This window comes from Hemibagrus wyckioides, linkage group LG05 (genome assembly GCF_019097595.1).
Source record: "Hemibagrus wyckioides isolate EC202008001 linkage group LG05, SWU_Hwy_1.0, whole genome shotgun sequence".
Lineage (NCBI taxonomy): Eukaryota > Metazoa > Chordata > Actinopteri > Siluriformes > Bagridae > Hemibagrus > Hemibagrus wyckioides.
This window is the reverse complement of record NC_080714.1, coordinates 26,710,545-26,731,758: the sequence shown is the minus strand read 5'-3', so window position 1 is coordinate 26,731,758 and position 21,214 is coordinate 26,710,545. Positions and strand designations below refer to the sequence as shown.

At 40.0% G+C, this 21,214-nt stretch overlaps 1 protein-coding gene across 1 annotated transcript in view; it reads right to left on the bottom strand.

Moving 5' to 3' along the window:
• Nucleotides 1-21,214, bottom strand: part of adamts10 (ADAM metallopeptidase with thrombospondin type 1 motif, 10) — a 59,076-nt gene that overhangs the window by 18,828 nt on the left and 19,034 nt on the right. Inside the window, exons 4-13 of the mRNA XM_058390468.1 lie at nucleotides 19,580-19,739; nucleotides 19,290-19,489; nucleotides 17,898-17,981; nucleotides 14,396-14,541; nucleotides 13,790-13,833; nucleotides 11,483-11,588; nucleotides 8,230-8,376; nucleotides 7,483-7,624; nucleotides 4,328-4,435; nucleotides 4,019-4,164 (exon numbers count right to left, since the gene is read on the bottom strand). Of these exons, the coding sequence (XP_058246451.1) occupies nucleotides 4,019-4,164; nucleotides 4,328-4,435; nucleotides 7,483-7,624; nucleotides 8,230-8,376; nucleotides 11,483-11,588; nucleotides 13,790-13,833; nucleotides 14,396-14,541; nucleotides 17,898-17,981; nucleotides 19,290-19,489; nucleotides 19,580-19,739 (1,283 nt within the window). The remainder of the gene's footprint in view (nucleotides 1-4,018; nucleotides 4,165-4,327; nucleotides 4,436-7,482; nucleotides 7,625-8,229; nucleotides 8,377-11,482; nucleotides 11,589-13,789; nucleotides 13,834-14,395; nucleotides 14,542-17,897; nucleotides 17,982-19,289; nucleotides 19,490-19,579; nucleotides 19,740-21,214) is intronic.

The following is a 21,214-nucleotide window of genomic DNA, read 5'->3' as shown; positions in this document are numbered from 1 at the left end:
AGAGTGTAAACAGAGAGTGTAAACAGCGAGTAAACAGAGAGTATAAACAGAGAGTGTAAACAGAGAGTGTAAACAGCGAGTAAACAGAGAGTGTAAACAGAGAGTGTAAACAGCGAGTAAACAGAGAGTGTAAACAGAGAGTAAACAGAGAGTGTAAACAGAGAGTGTAAACAGCGAGTAAACAGAGAGTATAAACAGAGAGTGTAAACAGCGAGTAAACAGAGAGTGTAAACAGAGAGTAAACAGAGAGTGTAAACAGAGAGTGTAAACAGAGAGTGTAAACAGCGAGTAAACAGAGAGTGTAAACAGAGAGTAAACAGAGAGTGTAAACAGAGAGTGTAAACAGAGAGTAAACAGAGAGTGTAAACAGAGAGTAAACAGAGAGTGTAAACAGCGAGTAAACAGAGAGTGTAAACAGAGTGTAAACAGAGAGTATAAACAGAGAGTGTAAACAGAGAGTGTAAACAGCGAGTAAACAGAGAGTGTAAACAGAGAGTAAACAGAGAGTGTAAACAGAGAGTAAACAGAGAGTGTAAACAGAGTGTAAACAGAGAGTGTAAACAGCGAGTAAACAGAGAGTGTAAACAGCGAGTAAACAGAGAGTGTAAACAGAGAGTGTAAACAGAGAGTGTAAACAGAGAGTATAAACAGAGAGTGTAAACAGAGAGTAAACAGAGAGTGTAAACAGAGAGTGTAAACAGAGAGTGTAAACAGAGAGTAAACAGAGAGTGTAAACAGCGAGTAAACAGAGAGTGTAAACAGAGTGTAAACAGAGAGTATAAACAGAGAGTGTAAACAGAGAGTGTAAACAGCGAGTAAACAGAGAGTGTAAACAGAGAGTAAACAGAGAGTGTAAACAGAGAGTGTAAACAGAGAGTGTAAACAGAGAGTAAACAGAGAGTGTAAACAGAGAGTGTAAACAGAGAGTGTAAACAGAGTGTAAACAGAGAGTGTAAACAGAGAGTGTAAACAGAGTGTAAACAGAGAGTGTAAACAGCGAGTAAACAGAGAGTGTAAACAGCGAGTAAACAGAGAGTGTAAACAGAGAGTGTAAACAGAGAGTGTAAACAGAGAGTAAACAGAGAGAGTAAACAGAGAGTGTAAACAGAGAGTAAACAGAGAGAGTAAACAGAGAGTGTAAACAGCGAGTAAACAGAGAGTGTAAACAGAGAGTAAACAGAGAGTGTAAACAGAGAGTGTAAACAGAGAGTAAACAGAGAGTGTAAACAGAGAGTAAACAGAGAGTGTAAACAGAGAGTGTAAACAGAGAGTGTAAACAGCGAGTAAACAGAGAGTGTAAACAGAGAGTAAACAGAGAGTGTAAACAGAGAGTGTAAACAGAGAGTAAACAGAGAGTGTAAACAGAGAGTGTAAACAGAGAGTAAACAGAGAGTGTAAACAGAGAGTGTAAACAGAGAGTAAACAGAGAGTGTAAACAGAGAGTGTAAACAGAGAGTGTAAACAGAGAGTAAACAGAGAGTGTAAACAGAGAGTGTAAACAGAGAGTAAACAGAGAGTGTAAACAGAGAGTGTAAACAGAGAGTAAACAGAGAGTGTAAACAGAGAGTGTAAACAGAGAGTGTAAACAGTGTAAATTATTCTGTGTTTATTGTAATTTTATTACCTTGTAACTGAACCTTACATACTTAAAAAATATACACTCTTACAAAAAGTTCTTTTTTTAAGAGAAGGAATAGTTTCACTGTACTAGAAAGAAACACTACAAAAAGAGGGAGGAGTTTCGCTGTTTCTATTTATAATACTAGATAGAAACACTTCAATAAGATCTGCATAATCCATAAATTAAAAAAAATCACTTAAAAAAAAAAAAATATATATATATATATATATATATATATAAATATATATATATATATTTATACAGGGGTTGGACAATGAAACTGAAAGGCCTGGTTTTAGACCACAATAATTCATTAGTATGGTGTAGGGCCTCCTTTTGCAGCCAATACAGCATCAATTCGTCTTGTGAATGACAGATACAAGTCCTGCACAGTGGCCAGAGGGATTTTGAGCCATTCTTCTTGCAGAATAGTGGCCAGGTCACTACGTGATGCTGGTGGAGGAAAACGTTTCCTGACTCGCTCCTCCAAAACACCCCAAAGTGGCTCAATAATATTTAGATCTGGTGACTGTGCAGGCCATGGGAGATGTTCAACTTCACTTTCATGTTCATCAAACCACTCTGTCACCAGTCTTGCTGTGTGTATTGGTGCATTATCATCCTGATACACGGCACCGCCTTCAGGACACAATGTTTGAACCATTGGGTGCACATGGTCCTCCAGAATGGTTCGGTAGTCCTTGGCAGTGACGCGCCCATCTAGCACAAGTATTGGGCCTAGGGAATGCCATGATATTGCAGCCCAAACCATCACTGATCCACCCCCATGCTTCACTCTGGGCATGCAACAGTCTGGGTGGTACGCTTCTTTGGGGCTTCTCCACACCGTAACTCTCCTGGATGTGGGAAAGACAGTGAAGGTGGAGAACTATACATGTTTCACATTGTCCACAGCCCAAGATTTTCACTGCTGGCACCATTGAAACCAGCGTTTGGCATTGGCACGAGTGACCAAAGGTTTGGCTATAGCAGCCCGGCCATGTACATTGACCCTGTGGAGCTCCCGACGGACAGTTTTGGTGGAAACAGGAGAGTTGAGGTGCACATTTAATTCTGCAGTGAGTTGGGCAGCTGTGGTTTTATGTTTTTTGGATACAATCCGGGTTAGCACCCGGACATCCCTTTCAGACAGCTTCCTCTTGCGTCCACAGTTACTCCTGTTGGATGTGGTTCGTCCTTCTTGGTGGTATGCTGACATTACCCTGGATACCGTGGCTCTTGATACATCACAAAGACTTGCTGTCTTCTCTTTTTAACTCTGATATGTCGCCCATAATGTTGTGTGCATTGCAATATTTTAAGCAAAACTGTGCTATTACTCTGCTAATTAAACCTTCACACTCTGCTCTTACTGGTGGAATGTGCAATCAATGAAGATTGGCCACCAGGCTGGTCCAACCCCTGTATATATATATATATATATATATATATATATAAGGGGTCAATTTGAACCCGGACACCACACAAGGGTTAAGAGTGTAGAGCAGAGATGAAGAAGCTGAGGCTGTTTCCTGTGTGTTTTACGTGAGGGAAAAAACACCTCGCTGTTAAGCTGTTAACTCAAAATAACCAGTGACAGTGTTGTGTGATGAAGGCCAAAGGGTGTTATGTTTTATTTAGATGTTTTATAAGAGTGTAGCGAGTGTAGAGATACCAATCAGGCATAACATTATGACCAGTGCCAGGTGAAGTGAATAACTCTGATGATCTCCTCATCATGGCACCTGTTAGTGGGTGGGATATGTTAGACAGCAAGTGAACATTTTGTCCTCAAAGTTGATGTGTTAGAAGCAGGAAAAATGGACAACTGTAAGGATTTGAGCGAGTTTGACGAAGGGCCAAACTGTGATGGCTAGACCACTGGATCAGAGCATCTCCAAAACTGCAGCTCTTGTGGGGTGTCTATCAAAAGTATCCTCTTACAGGACTTAAAGGATCTGCTGCTAACATCTTGGTGCCAGATACAACAGCACACCTTCAGGGATCTAGTGGAGTCCATGCCTCGATGGGTCCGGGCTGTTTTGGCAGCAAATGTGGGACCAATACAATATTAGGCAGGTGGTCATAATGTTATGCCTGATCGGAATATTTTGTTTTATTCCTCCTGAGCCTTTGCCAGTGTGACCCATTTAAAGATTGTCCACAAAAAAATCAGTTCACTTATACGTTTCTTAGTTTAATGATCTGTATATAATCAGCCTTTGATTATTCCAGGCATCCAGGGAATGAGCTGTTGCTATAGAAACGATGATAATGTATAACAACAGGCGTGTCACCTCCTGACCAATCAGAATCGAGATCCGTGCCGTGGTCTAGCTGTATATACTAACAGCGCGACATCATTATATAATAATATTTAAATCATGTGTGACTCACCTGGGGTTGTCACAGTGGCGAACAGAGGAGGACACTCCGCCCCCACAGGTGCGACTGCACTCCTCCCACGGAGACCAGGCGCCCCACTGACCGTCCACTCCCTCTGGACGAGTGCCGTACGGAACACACATCCGCTTGTAGCACCACTGCAGGAACACACAAGGAGAAAACGTATTTTTTCTTGCATTATCACAATTCTGAAAAGTTTTGGCACCCCGGCGGACGCTAATTACACTTCGTAGATCCCGCAACAGCAAGTCAAATTCATTTCTAATGTCAGTGTATAGTGTTTATTAGAGATGTACTCACCCCTTTGTCGATGGTGCTGGTCTGGCAGATGGTGCCCTCGGCCGCGGGGATGCTGCTGGTGATACAGCGGTTACTTTTACTCATACACCACAGTTCACTGCACACCTCCTGCACACACACACACACACACACACAACTGACCTGTAACACACTGTAAGTTATGCACTAATGCACAGAACATGAAGAGAAACAGGAGATTTTTAATTTAGGGTCATTCTGAACACAAAGCAATTTTATCGTCCAAATGCATGCCATATATATATATATATATATATATATAAGAAAATAATAAATAAATAGTTTATAAAAAGTTTATAAAACAATAATAAACACTGGCCCAACTTTATGCAACATGATAACCTGCTCTATAGTGACCATGTGGAATATGGAAAGCCATTGGGGTCAAAAGCTGTAGCCATTATCATGCCGTTTGTTAAAAGCACAGCAAGGTTTCAGAAGGTCACTATTTATTTATCTGAATATTATATTTCTAGAAAAACGTCCTAATTAGTGCACTCTACCCTGCACATATCTTCAGGATTTACATGGTAATGGAAATACAGATTAACTCAAAGGCCAAAAAATGGAGTTTGCTCCTGTTTGTTGTTGTGTCCATATTGATGATTGAGTGTCTTTGTCATGTTCCACTCCACAATGGAGGTTATATGAAGCTCATAAGAAAGTAGACACTCAGGACTTTAAAAATAAATTTGTTGTGTTTTATAAGTATTTCTGTTTTTAGCCTAGTAAGGGTGATGTATTCATAGAAAAGTTCCAGAAAAACAAAAATGGTTCATTTTTTTCCACAGAAATGTTCAAAACAAATGTTGATCTCGAACCCATTTCTGCTCTCTGAGACGCTCCGAGTGCTTGTTCATCTAAAAAGTGTCTAAACTCTGATCTTCAACCAGTAAAAAAGGTTAAAGGTTAAATAAAGGTTATCCAACAGAGGGAAAAACACACGTCTAAAACACGCTGAAAGCTGACAGACTCGTTTTAGATCAGACTCATGGTGATAAAATCATTGGTTTGTTTATACTGATTGAAAACGTCCCATAAGGAAATGTCTCGAGCACACCGATACGAAGTGTTAATGGACAGAAATACACTTTTACTTTTGTCATTTGTAAGTAAGAGTGAGATTAAGGCGCCGGAACGGCTCGAGCTCCACTGCAACTGCGACTCCTCGTGATTCAATCACTACGAAACCGCTTTAAACGTTAACATCTGCAACAAACCATGAAATTGCATTCGCAGAAACGGTGGAGCTCCCTGACACCGGTCCACAGCTATAACACAGAACACACCGCACGCCGTTCCCCGCCCCGGTTCCGAGGCTAATCCTGTGCAGGATTAAAATCAGAAAGCGTCTTAAATGTAATTTCCTATTCCAGATGTTCTTCTAGCGGCATGTCATAAAACCCGACTATACACATAAAGTCCTGCTCAATAAAGACAGCTATAGAAGTCTTTTAAAGACTCGCTGCAGCTGCGCTAAAAGGCTCTGAGGTCCGCAGCCGTCCCGCAGAAGGTAGGCAGGAGCGGCTCGGAGTTATGGTTGGCGTAAGGAGACCGCACGAGGACGAAAGCAGCAAACCTTTTATTTTTGCTGAGGGTTTTTCAGGCAGAAAGCCAGTGAAATGAGCAGACCGAGAGCAGAAAGAGCTACGACGGGCCATCTGGGCCAGATGTGAGCGAGAGTTTGGGGTAAGATAGAGAGGAAGAAAGTGTTGAGTGATTCACTGCGAGCAAGAAGAGGCACCTGATGAGGAGGAACTTTTCCAGACAACTGAGTAGAACACAAACCCTTTACTGCTGAACTCGATCTACTCGGAGGGGAAAAAGAAATATCAGCACAGGCTCTGCTTCATTGCAGGTGTCACATCGGCGTAGCGCAAATAATTCTGCTGTCTAAAGTGACACATACGCATAGTTTCATTTTTATCCTGTTAGGAAGGACGTGTTGCAGGAATTCAGCGAGTTAGAGTTTCCTGAGGAAGAAAAAAACCTCCTTACAAAACAGCCGCCTATTAAACATTGCAAATAGTGAGCTATATTATTTCAAACATATATAATAATAATAATAATAATAATAATAATAATAATATTTTAAAAAAACAATAATAATAATAATATTTTTATTATTTAACAGTAGTAGTAGTAATAATAATAATAATAATAATAATAATAATAATAATAAATCACTGTATGATTTTTAAAAAGTTCCTATTGTGTCCTTCAATGAACCCCTTCAAAACAGTTCTGTATAAAGAACCATCTCAGGAAGCAAGTGAGAGAACCATTTTTAGGTTCCTAAAAACCTAGAGAGAACCTTTTTCTTTTAAGAGTGTAGAGCATGGATGATGAAGAAGCAGAGGCTGTGTGTTTTATGTGAGGAAAAAAACACCTTGCTGTCAAGCTGTTATCGGAATTTACTGTGTAATGACGTGAATTATGTGTGGTGTGATGAAATGAAGTGAAGTTACCAGGTCAAAGGGCGTTATTTTATAAACACACCAATCAGGCATAACATTATGGCCAGGTGAAGTGAATAAGACTGATGATCTCCTCATCATGGCCCCTGTTAGTGGGTGGGATATATTAGGCAGCAAGTCAACATTTTGTCCTCAAAGTTGATGTTAGAAGCAGGAAAAATGGACAAGTGTAAGGATTTGAGCGAGTTTGATGAAGGGCCAAATTGTGATGGCGGATAGACGACTGAATCAGAGCATCTCCAAAACTGCAGCTGTTGTGGGGTGTTCCCGGTCTGCACTGGTCAGTATCTATTAAAAGTATCCTTTAAGTCCTGTAAGTATCCTTAAAAAGAGAAAAGAGAAGCAGTGTGTGCTCTTTGCCTCGTGTCACATGACCGCTACTGCCTTCACTCCCGTTGGCTGAAAAGTCGCTGCATTGAGTCACTCAGGTATTTCCATAAAGTTGAACTTTTCACAACTTTCTCGTGTTGCTAATGTAGACACGCCCACATCTAGTCACCGACGATCTCGCAAAACATGAACTGGACATATCTCTGGTCACTGCGAGTCGATTTGTGTATGAACGCAGCCTTACAATTATACAGAGTTCGGATTTACACGGGACACAACCGGGCTATAAAATCCTGAACTTGTGAAAACAGAGTATAGAGAAGTGAGTACCCCATATTTACACTGCCGAGATTTTATTCCGTACTGGAACCGGCACTGCTCGTCTGCGTCGTAGGCCTGACCGGGCGCTGTGGTCGGGTACACGAACTCCTGCTTCGGGGGAACGTTATTCACACACGAACCCATTCCAGAGCTGCAGAAACACACACACACACACACAGACATAATTCAGAAATAATGCTAGTCAAGTTCAAGTACTGTGCCAAAATAACTAGCTAGGATAAGCTACTTTATCTAGCATTTATTTATCGCACGTGAAAGAATTCTCCCAAACATAACGAGACTGCGAGGAAGTGAATGCAATATTCACAAATGTATAAATATGTATCTCATTAGATTAAGTATAAGTATCTTATTATATATATTATATATAACAATAATAATATTCATATATTTATTAATATTTTTATTTACAAATATTCTATATTTTTTTATATTTTGCCTGTACAGATAATTCTACTTCTATTTTAATTATAACTATTTTTTTATTTTTTATACTTTTTATGGCAGTATTTCACTCGACATCTGAATTCGATTAGAAACCAAAATAAACCTTTTCCAAAATCTCCTTCATGAGGCAAAAGCATTAAAATGTTATAGGAGAAGATGCTACTGTAAAAGCTAATAAAAAATTTGTTCAGAAAGAAAAGGTTTTTATACAGTAGGCTAAAGAGTTGCCAGGTCAGTTTATGTACTGCGCTGCGACTGCTTTCCAAAAAACAGAACATAAATCTTTACTTGAGGAAGTTGGTGATGTAATCGCGGCTGCACGCTGACCAGACGAAGGGGTTCGTCTTCATGGTGATGTGGGCGGCCATCAGCTTAGCCGTATCCTGACTGCGAGCGCCGCACGGGTTCCCCACGCCGTCGTGATTCATCCCGAAGCTAACGCGGGGACGAGGACGCACCGGAGAAAGAAGACAAAGAGGTGAACTGATGGATGAATGGATGGATGGATGGAGTAACATGGGGAGACATTTTTGTGGTTGGCACAAATTTTTGTCTTTAACTGACACACCTGATTAAACACACACACACACTTCAGCAACCCTATGTAATCTTATATGCATATGCCCCCTTGTCTAGACAGTCCCCAGGGCTCAGTGGCTCTGAAGCTGGCCGCTGCATTAGGAGCCGTTCGCTAATGACTTTCCCACCTGCGAAAAGCTCCAAGCCCAGAGAAAACCGATTACGCTGCAATAACACAGCCATGGAGGAATGCAAGGCCACCAGGCAAAAGGCAAAATCTCTGGCTGAACACCGAGGAAGATCGGGACTGAGTGATCGAGCAGGGAGCGAGCAACTTCTTCCAATAACAAACAGAGAGTGTGTGTGTGTGTGTGTGTTTAGAAGGAGACTGAGATAAAGTATCATCATTAACCCTTTCACGGTGGAGATCTGCAAGATGCTCGACACCATTAAACACCTCATCCTGAGGTTTTTCACTTGTAAAATTCTCCAACAAATAAAATTTTGCATCCTAAAAACATTAAATATTCAACATGCACACACCCTCACCACTAAACACCAACTATTCATTCACCCTCACCATTAAACACCATTAAACAACAATTAATTATTTATCCACCCTCACCATTAAACATCACCACTAAACCCCATTAAACACCAACTATTCATCCACCCTCACCCTCAAACACTATTAAACATTAACTAACCATTCATTCACCATCACGATTGAACACCACTAAACACCATTAGAGATCAACTAACCGTTCATCACCATCACCTTTAAACACCATAAAACATCATTAAGCAACAACTAACTATTCATTAAACATTTAATGTTTAACACTATTAAACATTAACTAACTATTCATCCACCCTCACCCTCAAACACTATTAAACATTAACTAACTATTCATCCACCCTCACCCTCAAACACTATTAAACATTAACTAACTATTCATCCACCCTCACCCTCAAACACTATTAAACATTAACTAACTATTCATCCACCCTCACCCTCAAACACTATTAAACATTAACTAACTATTCATCCACCCTCACCCTCAAACACTATTAAACATTAACTAACTATTCATCCACCCTCACCCTCAAACACTATTAAACATTAACTAACTATTTATCTATCCATTAAACATCATTAAAAACCAACTAACCATTCATCACCATCACTATTAAACACAATTAAACAACTTTAACACCCTCTAACTATTCATCCACCTACACCATTAAACACCATTAAACACCCACCCTCACCAATAAACACCATTAAACTCCAAATATTCATCCACCATTACCATTAAACACCATTAAACAACAATTTAATCATTCATCCACCATCACCATTAAACATCACCAATAAACACCATTAAACACCAACTAACTATTCATCTGCCCTCACCATTAAACACCATTAAACAACAATTTAATCATTCATCCACCATCACCATTAAACACCAACTACCTATTCATCTGCCCTCACCATTAAACACCAACTACCTATTCATCTGCCCTCACCATTAAACACCATTAAACATTAACTAACTATTTATTGACCCTCACCATTAATCCCCAACTAATTATCACCATTAAACACCACCAAACACCATTAAACCCCAACTAATTAACACCATTAAACACCACCAAACACCATTAATCCCCAACTAATTATCTCCATTAAACACCACCAAACACCATTAAACCCCAACTAATTAACACCATTAAACCCTAACTAATTATCACCATTAAACACCATCAAACACCATTAAACCCCAAATAATTATCACCATTAAACACCATCAAACACCATTAAACCCCAACTAATCATCGCCATTAAACACCATTAAACAACTATTCATCCACCCTCACCATTAAACATCATTGCAGTCCAACTAACCATTCATCACCATCACCATTAAACACCACTGAACACCATTAAACACCACTGAACACCATTAAACACCATTAAACACCACTTAACACCACTAAATACCATTAAACACCACCGAACACCATTAAACACCACTCAACACCACTGAATACCATTAAACACCACTGAACACCATTAAACACCACTGAACACCATTAAACACCATTAAACACCACTTAACACCACTGAATACCATTGAACACCACTGAATACCATTAAACACCATTAAACACCACTTAACACCACTGAATACCATTAAACACCACTGAACACCATTAAACACCACTCAACACCACTGAATACCATTAAACACCACTGAACACCATTAAACACCACTTAACACCACTGAATACCATTAAACACCACTGAACACCATTAAACACCACTTAACACCACTGAACACCATTAAACACCACTCAACACCACTGAATACCATTAAACACCACTGAACACCATTAAACACCACTGAACGCCATTAAACACCACTGAACACCATTAAACACCACTGAACACCATTAAACACCACTAAACACCACTGAACACCATTAAACACCACTGAACACCATTAAACACCACTGAACACCATTAAACACCACTAAACACCACTGAACACCATTAAACACCACTGAACGCCATTAAACACCACTGAACACCACTTTTCATTAAAACACTTTTCATTTAAACTCATCTGAAGCAGGTTTGTGTAGAGTGACCCACTTCGCTGATACACACTCCCTGACCTGATCTGCACGCGGCCAAACGTGTGACGTAGCTGACTCTTTAAAGTCATGACAGGAAGTCGAGGAAGGTGTATTTAAAAGCACCTCAACACCACCAGCACATCTACGGTCTCCGCTAACAACCTGTCTGAGATCTCACGTCAGCTTTCAAACGTCTCGCCACTGAATCTGTAAATCAGAACACGCTGGTCACGGATCTCCTCCATACACTGGAACAAAGTGTTCACTAGAGACTGAGCTCTGAGCAGCGACAGTGAGGAGGGAGAGCTGGAACGAGGGAGAGCCAGGAGAAAAACGAGCAGCAGAAACAAAAATGCTGCTGGGAGATGAGACTCACGTGTGTCCAATCTCGTGAGCGATGGTGAACGCCGTGGCCAGACCGATGTCTTCATTTATACTGCAGCTTCTCTCCGGCTCACACATTCCACCGACCGGGGCCAGGCCTGACACACACACACACACACACACACTATTGAAGGCTCTAAAAATGTGCAGGATTAAAATCTTACTAAAAACTACCAGCTTTATACAACATACTACACTCATTAGCATACACAGAATTTGGGGATTAGTCATAACATGACGTACAACTGATCTAGAATAAATCATGACCTCGTGAGCACTCACTCATCCCGAATGTCAGGATTCCTGTTTCGTGTTTGATGATCGTGACTTGTAGCTGATTGGTTAATATGCCTAACGAGGCAGCCATTTTGGATCAGCGGGGAATATTTCCACAGTGCGATGACACAGAAATACACCAAGTCACAGGAAGTGATGCGACTGTGATGATCGCATATTTTTAAAAACCAAGTGTCTGCGTGATGAACTAGCATCTAGCGCCGTTCCCAGCGTTCCTGGGATAAGCTTCTTCTGTATTAACATGTAGCTTCCGTCTTTACTTTTTTGTGAATGTTTTTATTCATTTGTCCAATCAAAAAAGTGAATTTCTAGTCCTTTTTTTGGCTTGTCCCAATTTTTTTCATTTATTTGTTTGTTTGTTTGTTTGTTTTTAAATTGAGCATTGTCTTTATTTATTTATCTGTTTATTTATTTATTTATCAATTAATCTTTTTCTTTTTCCTTTATTTATTTATTACTTATTTATTTTTAATGAATCTTTTTCTTTCTTTCTTTCTTTCTTTCTTATTTGACTTTTTATTTATCTTATTTTATCTTATCTTATTTATTTATTTATTATTAATTATTTTTAATTAATAATTATATAAATAAATAATTATTTAAATGTACCTTTTTCTTTTTTCTTTATTACTTATATACATATTTATTTTTTAATGTATCTTTTTGTTTGTTTGATTTTCTTTCTTTCTTTCTTTCTTAGTTATTTAATTATTTATTTAATTGTTTATTTTAAAATTGATCTTATTTCTTTATTCATTTAATTTTATTTCTTTATTTTTCCCCAGACAGTATAGATATGATATCCATTAACTGTAATGTGCATGGGAAAAAAGTAAAAACAAAACAAAACAAAAAAAAACAATGCTGCAGGTTTGTTAGTCAGCTGATAAAACACTCAGTATCACACGGAACAAGACGCTAAACGCTCCAGTCTTCCACGCTGCTTCCACGCTGCTGTGTCTCGAACACGCCGTCTGCCGAGAGACGCTGCTTAAAAAATCGCTGCCTGGAAAACAGCCACCAATAAAGCTTTTGTTTTCTGTTCACCTGAAAGATGAAGCTGAAAAATGTTCTTCATCGCATAAAATCTGCGTCATTAACTGGATCCGTTATGATCCCTGGTGTTTTCTGTGTCCTTCAAGAGTAAATCTGCTCCACTGACAGTGCTGCAGGACACAGACAGGATGTTCGGAACGCCGGGGTTGTTCTTTCGCTTTTAGGGACTTCAGTGTGAAATTATTGTGTTATTATGTTGTTGATCAAACCGGTCGCATCACAGTCGCATATTTTTAAATACAGAGTGTCTGTGTGAAGAACTGGCGTCTACAGTGTGTCCCGTCCCAGCGTCGTTCCCAGCGTTCCCGGGATAAGCTCCGGAATTATGTCTGTATTAACATGTAGCTTCATTCTTTACTTTTTTGTGAACGTTTTATTTATTTGTCCATTCAGAAAATTGCTAGACCTTTTTTTTGGCTTGTCACAATTTTATTTATTTATTTGTTTGTTTGTTTTTAAATTGATCATTGTCTTTATTTATTTATTTATTTGTTTTTAAATTGATCATTGTCTTTATTTATTTATCTTTTTCTTTCTTTCTTTCTTTCTTTCTTTCTTTCTTTCTTTCTTTCTTTCTTTCTTTCTTTTTCTTTCTTTCTTTCTTTCTTATTTATTTTTAATGAATCTTTTCCTTGCTTTCTTTCTTATTTATCTTATTTATTTATTACTTATTTATTTTTTAATATTTCTTTCTTTCTTTCTTATTCATTTAATTATTTTTATTTTTTATTTTTGAATAAACGAATATTTTAAAATATATTTTATATTTTTAAAATAAAGTATAAATACGCATATCTGAGCGTGTCTTTATCAGGAAGATCGATGACATCAAGTTTAAACTGTCACCCCCCCCCAACTCTATTGTGCTTTTTATGTTTTTATCATATATCTCAAAATGTTAGATTTTTTTAGATTTCAAGAGTCACTTCCAGACTCCCAGACATACCCAGCGTCCCGCACGGCTTGTTCTTGTAGATGCAGATGTCATACCTGGAGCCAGAAACACAATAAAACATGAGCATACACACACATGAACGCACACACACACACACACACCAAGGGTTAAGACTGTACAATGTCCTGAAGCTCATCTCCCAGACAGGACAATAACAGGAAGTGAGGAACGCTAACGGCATTCTGTTCCCAGACACATTCCCGTTCTTTAGATAAAACACAAAACACACACACACACGTGAACACACACGCACATACAGTATCAAAGCAGAAAGACTGTTTTCTGTAAATCGCTTGTTGTCCTAAATGACTCCATCCCCAATGCTTGAGTGTTTCCATGCTGTAGCTCTCCCTCAGGCTCGGCTAAACGCAACAAGATTTCAGACAGCTGGCCCGTGTGTGTGTGTGTGTGTGATTTTTTGTGTGTGTAAAGTATGTGTGTAACGATCCAGAGTTGCTGATTTTTTGCCAAACACTAGGCTGTGATAAATAGATTCAAAAACATGTTGACCAATATTCAATAAAACCATGTAGATCAGGGTTCAGAGCTGTCCCTGTGTGTGTGTGTGTGTGTGTGTGTGTGTGTGTGTGCTCTGACCTCGTGATGAGGACGGCCGTGTCGTGAGGTGCAATGCCGTTCTCGGGGATGGCGTTTCCATGGCCGTTGCTCTGCTGGATGGATTTCTGCCACTTACAGAAGCTGTCTAATGATTTCCCAGCATGGTGATTGATCTCCAGAGTCGGCTGAAAGCAAAGGGTAGATAAACTCTAAGTCTAAGACAATAAGATGTTATATCTAGCGGTAGACTGATATCTTCTTCTTCTTCTTCTTCTTTCGGCTTTTCCCTTCAAGGGTCACCACAGCGAATCATGTCTCTCCACCTCTCCCTATCTTCTGCATCCTCAACACTTGCAGCCACTCGCTTCATATCCTCATTTATTCCATCCATATACCTCCTCTTTGGCCTTCCTCTTTGCCTCCTGCCTGGCAGCTCCATGTCCAACATTCTCCTACCAATATACTCACTCTCCCTCCTCTGGACATGTCCAAACCATCTTAATCTGGCCTCTCCCTAACTTTGTCCCCCAAACGTCCAACATGAGCCGTCCCTCTGATGGACTCATTCCTAATCCTGTCCAACCGTGTCACTCCCAAAGAGAACCTCAACATCTTCAGCTCTGCTACCTCCAGCTCTGACTCCTGAGTGGAACCTCAGCGTAGGAATTTAATTCATTCTGGAGGCGAGTTCTTAAGGTGAAAGTTTGTATTGCGAAACAAATTTTCCCATAAGAAATAATGCAAATGCAGATAATCCGTTCCCAAAAATATGAGCAATATTCCCAGTACGAAGCGTATGGAAACTGTATGTCTGCTTACAAAGAACTGACCCAAGCCAAGCATTTCGTGTCAAGGCTCCTCACAGGAAGTTGTGCCACCAAGCTTGGGCTAAAAATAGAACAGAGCACCCACACCATCAATCTGTCAACAAAAAAACACCCAAAAAATCACCTAGCTTTTGAAGGCATGCTGAAGGTAACGTTGGTGTCGTGGGGTGACTCTTTCCAAACAGCTTTCACTGACTGAAAAAAAATTCGTAAACTCACTTCAGTTAGCTTCACTAACAAGCTTTGAATGTCTCCCGGACGTACGCGCAACTTAGTAGGCATTCTGTTCAGTTCGGATCGTTCATATGCCAAAAATGCTTCATATGCTGATACAAATTTCTTCCAAAATTTCAATGCTTAAGCAAAAATTCATAACGAAGAGCATTCCTATGCTGAGGTTCTTGACTTGATATTTGGTGGCTTTTTAAAATCTTCCCCTTTAACAGATATGTGACGTCCAATTTTTGAAACCATAAAGTGCAGAAGCTTCCGGGTTAAATAATCCACGCAGATGTGAAGCGAGCGTCTTTTTATCCTGCTAGAAGGCTGAAAACACATCGTCTCTGGGTGTCATTAACAGACCCAACACTATCAGCTCATTTCTGTAGCTAGTTTAACAGATGTAAAGAAAAACTTCTATATTTCTTTGTATTCGCACGAATTTCTTACATTAATATATTGGAATTTCTGCTGAATTTCAAGTTCATTGCGATGAACGGTAAATGTTCATTTTCTGCATGTCACATTTTCTAGAATGAAACTGACCTCAAGGCAGCTTTCCGGATTTAAATAAAGGTAATTCTACAAAGTTCTAATCCCAGGTTTGATAAATGAGAGCAAGCGTGTGATGATACAGTATATGGAATGATGTGTAATCACTCCAGGATCTTCACATGACAGCAGATATGACCGCAGAGACCGGTCAGTGCTGTATATTTAACTCCTGATGTTAGAATCGTCTAAACATGATGAGTGGCTCACGACATTTCTATCTTTGGATTGAAAAAAACAAAACAAAACATTAACACATTCACAGCTGTGCTATCTCTCTCTCTCTCTCCCCCTCTCTCTATTTCTCTCTCTCTATTTCTCTCTCTCTCTCCCTCTATATCTCTGTGTCTCTCTGTCTCTCTCTCCCTCTATCTCTCCCCCTCTATCTCTCTCTATCTCTCTCTCTCTCTACCCCCCCCTCTCTCTGTCTCTCTCTCTCTCTCTATCTCCCCCCTCTATCTCTCTCTCTCTGTCTCTATCTCTCTCTCTCTCTCTCTCTCCCTCTCTCTCTCTCTCTCTCTCTCTCTCTCTCTCTCTCTCAATTTCTCTCTCTCTCTTTCTCTCTCTCTCTCTCCCACTTTCTCTATCTCTCACTTTCTGGATCTCTCACTCTCTCCCTCATGCTCTCTCTCTCTCTCTCTCTCTCTCTCTCTTCATTCCTTGCTGGCAGTTTTACTGGTCAGTGTTTGGTTGCGCTCATAACCTGAGAATGCACACACTGACATAACCCATAATCATCTGCCCCACAATCCCCTGCTGTGTGTTCCTGCGCTCTTACTGTGTGCATGTATGTGTGTGTGTGTGTGTGTGTGTGTGTGGGTGTGTGTGTACGCGCACATGTGTATGAGCTTTATCTCTGAACTGCTACCCATTCTAGACTCTGATTGGTCAGAAGTTAATGTTAATTAATTAAGTTAATTAATTTTCTACCACGATGCGCTCAATCCATCTGATCCGTTATTGTTTCCATAGCAACAGCTCATTCAGACACTCCAAGTAAACCAATTTAAGGGGGAAAAAAACCTGTGTAATTGATTATATGATATGAAAGGACAGAGATTTTAAAAAAAAAAACACTTTTCCTTGTAGCTTGATATGCTTCGTTTTTTTGTCTCATCACCCTCCAAAAAACAGACACTGGTGAAGTAAGGAACTGAAATGATTCAAACTGCTACTGCTATAACGTAAGTGCTAAAAACTGACACGCTGTTCTTCAATTGAGACAGAGAGAGAGAGAGAGAGAGAGAGAGCAAGACACAGAGAGAGAGAGAGAGAGAGAGAGAGAGAGAGAGAGAGAGCAAGCAAGACAGACACAGAGAGAGAGAGAGAGAGAGAGAGAGAGAGAGAGAGCAGCTTCGGCCTCCCGTCACCCTGTCGCCATACGTAAATGTTTAATACACTTATTCACATCCTGATCAACAACACTGCAGTCATGAGCGCAGCGAATCCGGCAGAACGGCACACCGGACTCGGAGCGAGTGTCTGGAGCGACTCAGCATGGGAAGGACACTAAATCCACGAATTAACAAACAAGAAGCTCTTTGAGCGGGGCGTAAACACAGAGGAATTTATCTGTTAAGCTTCTCCGAGTGCGAGGGCTGAGCGAGGGAGTGGAGTGGAGCGGAGCGGCTCCATCCTGAAGGACACCAATAATAAATTCTCATCTCTGAGTTTTTAGTTTCTTCACTATCCCAAGCTCATAGTATAACTGATACAGTAGAACCTCGGCATACGGATGTCCTTCCTTACGAACTTTTCCCTTAAGGATTGAAATTTTGCAAGAAATTTGCATCGGCATAGAGCTGGACCGAACCGAACGCCGGCTAAGTAACGTCAGCGTCAAAGCCATTTTTCATGGTGGTGAAAGCTACTCTGATTCATATACGCCACTGATAGCACTGTGTGTGTGTGTGTGTGTGTGTGTGTGTGTGTGTGTGATTTACCTGGTCCTCCATCAGTAGGATCAGTCGAGTCACTACAATGTTCACTGCGTTCCCCAGGCTAGAATCCTGGAACAGTTTGGCAACCTGACCTCCAGGGAAACAAGAAAAGACCAGTCTTTAAAAAGAGCCATCTCTCTCTCGCTCTCTCTCTCTTTCTCTCTCTCTCTTTCTTGCTATCCTTCTCTCTGTATGCCTGTTTGTCTGTCTTTCTCTCTCTCTCTCTGTCCCTGTTTCTCCATCTCACTCTGTCCTTTAGTCTCCCTCTATGTGTGCCTCTCTCTGTCTCTCTCTCTATCCCCCTCAGTCTGTCTGTCTGTCTTTCTCTCTCTCTATCCCTGTTTCTCCATCTTTCTCTCTTCCTACCCCCCTCTGTATGCCTCTGTCTGTCTTTCTCTCTCTCTTTGTCCCTGTCTCTCCATCTCTTTCTGTCTCCCTATATGTGTGCCTCGCTCTCTCTCTCTCTCTCTCTCACATGCTTCGTATACCTCTCTATCTGTCTTTCTTTCTCTGTCCCTGTTTCTCTACATCTCTCTCTGTCTTTCTGTCTCACTCTATGTGTCTCTCTCTATTGCTATCCCCATCTGTCTTTCTTTCTCTGTCCCTGTTTCTCCATATCTTGCTCTGTCTTTCTGTCTCCCTTTGTGTGTGTCTCTCTCTCTTTCTTTATCTTGTTGTCTCTCTCTCAGTCCCTGTTTTTCCATCTCTGTCTTTCTGTGTGTGTACCTTTCTCTGTCTCTCTCTCTCTGTCTCTCTCTCTCTCTCTGTGTCTAGCTGTATGTCTCTCACTCTGTTTCTGCACATCCTCTCTCTCTCTCTCTCTCTCTCTCCTCCTGTGTAATTAATACGTAAAGGAGGCTAGCCTCACTATAAACTCTGACACTTGAAGTCTGTTGTAAAAGAGTCTGCTGTGAAAATCTGCACCATTAAAGTACACACAAATTTAACAAGACATTTATAGCATTTTTTATTCCGCTCTTCAGCTAATCTTCTGGACTATGATAAAACAAATGAAGGTTCTTAAGAGTAGGAAAAACTCTAAATTTACTAAAAAAGAAAAAAAAAAAGAGAGAGGATTTTATTAGCTGGAATATAATAGGTACTGATGGATGAGGGCCACAGGAAGACCCTGAAGATGTTCTCAGTGGTGGTTTTGGTGTTTTGTAGCTACGAGCTGCTGCTATAATCATAAAGACTGTCCAGTGCTCATCCCAGGACTTCTAGACTGCAACGATTCCTAATCACACTATCAGAAGGTGGTTTCTATTCCGAGTCTGGTTCCTCTCAAGGTTCTTCCTCAGGGATCTACAGCTCGACTTAGACCTAAGTCTATAAATTTGCTAAATCTGGTCACAGCAGCACTGTTTCCATGAAACCAGGAGATTTTAAACTTACAATATTCATGACGGCCAGTATATACTGCTCGATGTCACGTCGCCCGTGGTACGACACCATCATCTTATCAGCCACCACCAGTGTCTCTACGTAGCGATCGCGGCTCGCCGAGCGCTTCAGCGGCAGCTGGCCGCGGCCCATCTGGTTGGGCGGTTTAATCGTTCTCTGCCACCAATCGAAGCTTTTGCTTGGTTTCTCGTCTGAAACAAAGAAACAGGCTCTAACTTAGCGACATCATCGACTCCGAGCATCGTATCGACAATCCTGCTCAGCGTTCTGCTTAGCATTACCGATGACTCCACAGGACTGGTCCATGTATAGATGTCGCAGAGACGATCTCTTGTACACCACATGGGGGCGCTCTTCTTTCCTGTCCACGCTCGTCTGGTTTTCAGCAGAAACCAAAGGTTCAATGAGGTATTCCTCTCCTCCAGCTACGATCACCCCCTGCTGCAAGAGACATGGAGAAACTTTAATACTAACTATGAATCCTGTACACACGAGGCCGTTTTTAGCTTGTTATGTCATATAGTGGACTTTTTAAATTAAAAATAATCCCATAATGTTTTATGTCACAGGAGATCTGTTACCTTTCGCCTGCGTTAAACTGTAAAAACATATATATAATATACTAGGGGATACTGTGTGATAATCTGACAAATAAAACAATTAGACAAAATTTAAAAAAAAAAAAATTAAAAAAAAAAGGTTTACAGATTTAAAATTGCTACCAAAAATTGCTTCCAATAAAAAAATATAAAAAAAAAATATTTAAAAGATAAATGATAATTAATTATTAATATAAATTATTATATATATTAATATAGTTTAAAAATAATATTTTTAAATTAAAATAAGAAGGAAACAAAGAACAAAAATATTTTTTTTTCAATTTATGGTACAAATTTCTCTTGTAAAAGAAATTTAAAAATATTAATGTTACAATTCCAATGTTAATGTTAAAATTAAAAATATACATATTTTTTAAAACTCTGAATAAAATGAGAATCTTAGCATCAATTCTACAGTTTCAGTGATTTAAATGTGTAGAAAATGTTAACAACACCTACTTCCGATTAGTGTGTAGAAATAATAAAATAAATTAAAAAATTCATTAATTAAAAAATAAAAATAAATAATAAATAAATAAATAAATAAATAAATAAAGTAGCACAAAACCTCACAACAGTTTGTAATTGTAAAAAAAAAATTGTTTTAAATATATTTCAGTAACAAGAAATATCTCACAAGTCTCCCTGACATAATGTAGCACAGTATGAGTACTGTAGATCTAACACTGATAACACACAGGCCTGGTCAGGAAGCTTCCAGCAGACCTGCAGACTCCCAGGCCATTGTGTCAGCAGTAGCTGGTGTGTCTCCCTCAGTCCCTCATTAACCCGAGCTGAAAGTGGATCTAAGTGTGTAAATAAGCGGGCATTAGTCTTGGCTCTGGACGCTCTTGTTTACGCAGGTGCGCTGCTGGCCCGGGTCAGTAATGAACATGCCACAGCACGCTGCTCCAAACCAAATCCATCATTACCATCCAAAACACCTGTCTGAGGAATGGAGCAATAAATCAGCTGGCACTGGGAACAAGGCCGCAGGAACAGCTGTATGAATCCCAGCCCCCCAGAATCTGCTCTCTCTCTCTCTCTCTCTCTCTCTCTCTCGCTCTCTCTCTCTTCCTGTCTTATTCTCTCAATCTGTCTCTATCTATCTATCTATCTATCTATCTATCTCTGTCTGTCTGCCACACAATCTCTCTCTCTATCTCTCTCTCCTTCTCTCAGTCTTACAGGAGAGGAAGGAAGATGGAAAAGCTCATCATATCATCCTGCAGAAGTGACGGCTGCAGACTCGAGGAGAGGAGGGTCAGTAATTCGTACCACATGTCCTTAATACCACGCAAAAAAAAAAAAAAA